The sequence below is a fragment of the Anneissia japonica genome, unplaced genomic scaffold (assembly GCF_011630105.1).
Source record: "Anneissia japonica isolate Jap-2015-1 unplaced genomic scaffold, ASM1163010v1 scaffold1810_len1271414_cov176, whole genome shotgun sequence".
In the NCBI taxonomy this organism is placed as follows: domain Eukaryota; kingdom Metazoa; phylum Echinodermata; class Crinoidea; order Comatulida; family Comatulidae; genus Anneissia; species Anneissia japonica.
This window is the reverse complement of record NW_022702449.1, coordinates 569,184-575,601: the sequence shown is the minus strand read 5'-3', so window position 1 is coordinate 575,601 and position 6,418 is coordinate 569,184. Positions and strand designations below refer to the sequence as shown.

Sequence of the window (6,418 nt, the reverse complement as noted above, 5' to 3'; positions counted from 1 at the left end):
GAAGGTCATGGTTGAATGCGTTTCAGCTGACACGTCAATGCGTTACAGATCCACAATTAACGCATTACATTACCGAGACACGACGGGAAAAACCAACAAATCAAAATCAAGATACATCGATTTTTAACGGAATTCGGATAATTACCGTACTAAAAGTTGGTTTCTATTGATATTAATTAGTTTTCTACTCTCGTGTGGTAATATTTTTATCATTTTTGCACCCGTGTGGTCGCGAGTGGTTCCGTGTGGTCGCGAGTGGTCCCGTGTGGTATTTAGTAGGACCCTAATGGTGCCACCTTGCTTTGAAAACATGCAGACAAACAAAGAAAACCATATTTGACCAATTCACTACAAATCAGTCTACATATTTGACTTCAAGTGACACTTTATAAATTTATGCCTTCAAGAAGAAATTGTGGAATAAAACAAAGTACACTTGGCAAACTATATGGTTTGATTTGCTTAAATGTCACAGATATTTTAAGTTACTATTAACTAGCTAATTGTTGTTTGGATACACAGTGACAATGTTTTTCCCTTGCAGGTATAGTTGTTTTCGGGTTAAACAGACCAGCAGCTAAGAATGCTGTTAGCAGAAATCTCCTGAAGATGGTAAGTACTTTTTAAAATTATAATTATACCAGCGAACTTCATTAGTGTCTGACAAAAAAAATATAGCGCCCTCTATGTAATAATCGTAAAATAGAGCACTGTATATGTTATTCATGTTTATTAAAAAAATCACATTCATAAACATAAAATTCTCAATGCCACCAATAAAAAATAGTATAAAATAAATTGAAGACTAATGTTATTAAAACAGAATTACAATGAAAATTAGAAATTGTAAAGGTGTAAAGCATAATTATAAATTATTTTGTTACATAAAAATATATTATATGTAATAATATTAAATATGTATATAATTGATTTAACAAATACAGTAAATTGAAATTATTTAAAAAATATTGTTATTGTATGATACTCATGCATTATAGCAGTGGAGTTGGCAAGTGAACAATATGTGGCAAAGACAAGCCAAACCAGTCACTCGTCGCAAAAATCGATTTTGAGTTATTAATACAGTATTAGAGAGTAAAATAATAGCTATAAAATGGTAATAAAATCATTCAAATCCGACATTTCCTTAAGAAGTTACAAGCATTTAAGCATACAGCTGTTTAAAGAACAATATATGAGAAATCGGCCTTCAAAGTTTATGATTTCAGGCATTTCTCATGCAGAAGCTATCATAAAATCTTTAAAAAGTGTTGTTTTAACATTGAAATTGGGAAAAATAACAGCACAGCATGATGTAGAGATACATAAACCTCAGTTTAGTGAAATAAAATAGATTTTTAAAAATTTTACATTCTAGCATGTTTTTGCTATTTTCTCTGAAACACAATTTGTGACGAGTGACTGGTTTGGCTTGTCTTTGCCATATATAGTACAGAAGATAGTTCGGCCTCCAATTCAAGACCACACTAAATCCTGAGACCTTAATTCCACGACCAACTTGACACCACTTTTTCAAAAAGTACCAGAAAACAATTCTCAATCTTCTGAAACGAAGTTAACCCTGTAATTGAAAACAAGCCTTGATACCAACCAAAATTTAGGGCTGAAATCTTGCCATGGATTGGAGTGTGAACTGTACAATTATTATTGTAATGTTAGTAACTTTAAATTAGCCGCTAATTCAGAAATTCGTAATTATTGGTTTTCAGTGGAATTTTAAAGATTAATATTATTTTTCTAATTATTTTGTTGAATTTTAGCTTGAGGATGGTCTAGGAGCCGTTCGTTATGATAAAAATGTCCGTTCGTTGATCATTAAAAGTGATGTTCCTGGGATATTTTGTGCTGGTTAGTGAACATCATCTACTTCACTTGCTTTCAAGTAATAATTGAACAAGATTACTCAATTATCAGAATCAATTTCATCCTTGCCTTTGTAGTTGTTATTAATATCAGTTTTTTTTTTTCAAATTCCCAAATTCAACTTTATTGTAATTATTCATTTAAATTGTAATTGGATGAAACAGTTGACAGTACTAGGATTGATAAAACCATTCAAAATACAGTAAGACGAAAAGAAGACAAACGCCAAGACAGGGGGGATAACATCAAAAATTTACATAAAAAAATTAACAAATCTTATTAACACAATTTTAAAAAGAATAAAATAATTTCAAAATTCAACAGCAAAAGATAAAGAATTTGCAATTTAAATTGCAATTAAATATCATCACCATCATGGTCATCAACCATACAGTGATCATCTCTATTATACTGCCCTCGCTATCATTGTCATTGTTGTCATCGTTGCCATCATTGCGAGCACCATCATCATTGTCGCCATCATCATCATTGTCATCTCCAACATCATCACCAGTATAGCATCACCTTCATCATCATCATCACCATAATCATCATCGCAATAATTTTCATTTCCGTATCATCACCACATTATTATCATCATCAGGATTGCCATCAAAACCATCTTGTTATCAATAGTTGAAAAAATTGTTAGATAAATATCACAACTAACACCTCTTAACCATCGCTGTCACTATACTATATGTCACAATTATTTTCCCGGCTTATTTTCATTTTTTAGGAGCCGACCTAAAGGAGAGAGTTACATTTAGTCCAAAGGAGGTAGCAGCATTTGTTGACGGGGTTAGAAAGTTAACCATGGACATTAGCAACATGCCCATGCCGGTGATTGCTGCCATGGATGGGACAGCGGTTGGAGGCGGGCTAGAGTTTGCCTTGGCCTGTGACATGAGGACATCAAGTAAGTCATTGTACAGTATCCAGGGAAGTGTAGGGAGACTACTGAGCTAAAGTCTGAATGACCTGCATGCTCCCACCCTTTTAAGTTATGCATCATGGGGTAGGGACATTACTCTACTAATGGTCCTAACGATGTACATACGTCCAGCAGCTTTAGGCGAGAATTTTTCTATACATCGTTAGCGAACCGGCCGCCCACAAATAATGAGGATTTCAAATAGAAATAGTTTTATTTTTGGCCAATTAGTGCACCCACTGCCACAAAAAAATGGAAATTTTAGGAAAAAATAAAAATTTATTTGTATTACACCTGACACTGCCTTGAAATCTCTAAGAATAAGATATTATACCAGTATTTCTTCCCAATTATATAAATTTTAAAACATTTACTACACTGTATTATTTTATTCACCAATAAAACTTTAGTTTTATTTCCTTTTCTGTCTGCATGTTTTTGGCAAAACTATTTGCTAAATAAGTAAATAAAATGTTGTTCTTATTTTTTTCCCACTCTCCTCTGACAAATTTAAAAAAAAATAAGTTTTTGTGAAACAACTTACAAAAAAAAATGTCCTGCCTTATGGGCCACTTGTCCTGGTGTGGTAAGGTCCTTATCACCTTCATACAGTACATTATGAAAATGAAAATTAACCAAACCATGAATCATGCCATAGGATATACAAAACTGCCCTAAGATTCAAAAGACCCACAGACCCGACCATAACCAAATTAGGCATTATGGTGTAGGGATTTCACTCCACTAAGATCCTAATATTAATTTTTATTATTGTCAATGTCTTTTTATTGTCAATGTCTTTTTGACTTTAATGTAGTATTTTGTTAACTGTTCTTTTTTCCTTGTGTGTCTTTTAGCTACAAAGACACAACTTGGCTTAGTTGAGACAAGACTGGCCATAATTCCTGGCGGTGGTGAGTAGACAGTTATGTAGAAAAATATTTAGCATCCTAGAAACGAATATTTATGGGCTTATATAAAGTAATGCATAATTTTATAACTGATGAGTTTTGTGTAACTTGATACTGGTATAAAATTTAGTGATAAAACAGAGACAAGTTGAGTCATCCAACAATTTCCAACATATTACCTTAACATCGACCATCCTAGCTCATTTCTTGGTAGGTAGACCCTTTTCAGATAACTGCTCAAAACTGGAGACCCACTAACACATTTGGCAAGTGTACACTTTAAAGAACCCAGTGCATCTTTTCAAAATGTGGGAGGGGTGGGGGGAAGTTACCACAGTGCTCTGTGTATTTTATAACTCTTGGCTCTGATTGATCTTGGACCCTGTCACATGTAAATCCTGTCAAATTTTAACCCATGTGTACCCCTAATAATCTTTGTCTAAGCCTTTAAATTGGCTTTGTACATAATTTGATTTTTTATTGTTATTAAGATTTACCACAGTTACACATCGTAGATTTCTCCTCTTTACTTACTTGTTGTAGGTGGAACCCAACGATTGGCCCGTCTTGTAGGCTCCGCTTTAGCTAAGGAACTAATTTTTACTGCTCGTGTTTTCAATGGAGCTGAAGCTGCTAGGATGGGCATTGTGAACCACGCTGTAGAACAAGACGAGAGTAATGAGGCAGCCTACAAGAAGGCTTTGGATATTGCCAGAGAGATCATACCACAGGTGGTGTATTATCTATCTGTTAATTTCTATTAAAACATTAACGACTTTATGATGGCTAAATCAGAATGGCTTTATCATATTTACTGTTTGCTGCCCTCTATTCAACCAACCACTTGTATAAACTCTGTCTTTAACATGTACTTTCAGTGTCGCAGCACTAGTGGGTCACATGAACAAAATACATAAATATAAATATACAGAAACCTAAATATGAACAAAAGAACCAATTAAATTTTGACGAAGACAAGGGAAGAGATTTGGGTGCTCAGATACAAATACATTATGTGTTTTGATCAAATTTTTAACGTTACTCATCGGCACTTTCAAAGTTAAAAAAAAAATCATTTCTCATGTCTTATTTTGTGTGTGAAATACATTTTAGAATTTATGGTTTTATTTGTGATTTCAGGGTCCAATTGCAGTGCAAATGGCTAAATTAGCAATTAATAAGGGTATGGAGGTAAGTAAAGAGTACCATGATGGATAACATATTCACATCCATATTATCTTAAATGATTATAATTACGTATTTTCATGATGAACATGGAAACTCTATTGTTACTTTTAAAAACAGTACCTCTGTCCGTGGAAGGCATTTGGCGCAGCGGGAACAGTTTGGTCAAGGTCATTTAAATCAGAATATAAATCGTTCCTCATATCTAATTACAGACTTTAACTCCACTAATCTTCTTTATTTAAATCACATCTGTGTCATCCTATCCAATCCCAGTTTATTTTCTTTTCCCTTTTATACCTTTATAATGTTCAAATCTATGTATATGTTATTTTTTTTTTTTAAAGCATTGTCGTTTTTCCTTTTGTTGTTCTTCCCTTGTGTTCGTTCCGTCGTGTTTTGTCTTGTATTTGATTATGGAACAAATTACTTTTCATTTTTCTCTGGTGGAGCCAGCCGTAAAGCCATTTGGGCTTATTTGACTTCTCCAGACACGATTGCATTCGATTTTGCTTGCATCTTTATTATTTTTGTCTTGTTACCACCGTTTATGCATTGTGTGAATAAATATGAATCTGAAATCTGAATCTGATGGTTTCAATCCCTCGCTGTGCATTTGTGTCCTTGAGCAAGGCACTTTGTCTGCATTGCTTCCCTCTACCCAGGTGTATAAGGGGTACACAAGGAGGTTTGAGTGCTCAATGTGCTGATATATTTCATGCAGCAAACTATGGTTATTTGTGTGATGGGCCAGCTATATATAGTTGTGTGATTATTGGTTTAGTGGGCTATTTCTTATGAGTATATTTCTTTAAGTTTTTGAACAAATGAAAATTTGAACAGACAAATGATGTAGCTGGCACTGATATTGTTGATGTAATTTGCTTTAAACAATTATTAAGGTGTTGAACCTTATTGAATATTCACATACACAAAAAATAACAAAATTAATATATAATTATTTTATGTAATAAATGAACAAATTTTAATGTGAAATTCTATAGTTTCTCACAAAATTATTTACTTGGTATGTTACCATTATTATCATTATTACCTAAAAAGGTGCAGAACAAAACAGGTTAGTCTGCCATAATCTTAAACTCTTGTGAACTGAACAATATATAATAATATCATTGTGAAACAATGACGGATGGTCATGGATTGTTTGATTTTAATCATTGTAGGTGGATCTCACAAGTGGTTTAGCATTTGAGGGAGCGTACTATGCCCAGGTCAGTAATATTGATTTTGTTATTCATAAAAGGGATGTATCAAATTTTTGGCTCCAATGCATACATAGGGTGCATTTTTAATGGTCTTGATGGATGTAATGTGTCCATGTGCATGTGTTACACAAACAAGTCTTAAGTTGATGGTTTTGAGTTTTGGTGTGTAGTTAGTTATTAGTTTTGGAATGTGTTGCCTTTTTGTAATTTTTTTTTTTTTTTTAAAAGATAAACAGGGTAAATCAAAACCTCTTACCTTTATAGTATATGCTGTAAAG

At 33.3% G+C, this 6,418-nt stretch overlaps 1 protein-coding gene across 1 annotated transcript in view; it reads left to right on the top strand.

Moving 5' to 3' along the window:
* The window catches only part of LOC117103936 (methylglutaconyl-CoA hydratase, mitochondrial-like), an 8,146-nt gene extending 1,904 nt beyond the window's left edge, over window positions 1-6,242 (top strand). Inside the window, exons 2-8 of the mRNA XM_033244595.1 lie at window positions 545-612; window positions 1,782-1,869; window positions 2,624-2,803; window positions 3,676-3,732; window positions 4,273-4,460; window positions 4,870-4,920; window positions 6,099-6,242. Of these exons, the coding sequence (XP_033100486.1) occupies window positions 545-612; window positions 1,782-1,869; window positions 2,624-2,803; window positions 3,676-3,732; window positions 4,273-4,460; window positions 4,870-4,920; window positions 6,099-6,227 (761 nt within the window). The 3' untranslated portion in view covers window positions 6,228-6,242. The remainder of the gene's footprint in view (window positions 1-544; window positions 613-1,781; window positions 1,870-2,623; window positions 2,804-3,675; window positions 3,733-4,272; window positions 4,461-4,869; window positions 4,921-6,098) is intronic.
* The last annotated feature ends 176 nt before the right edge of the window (window positions 6,243-6,418 follow it).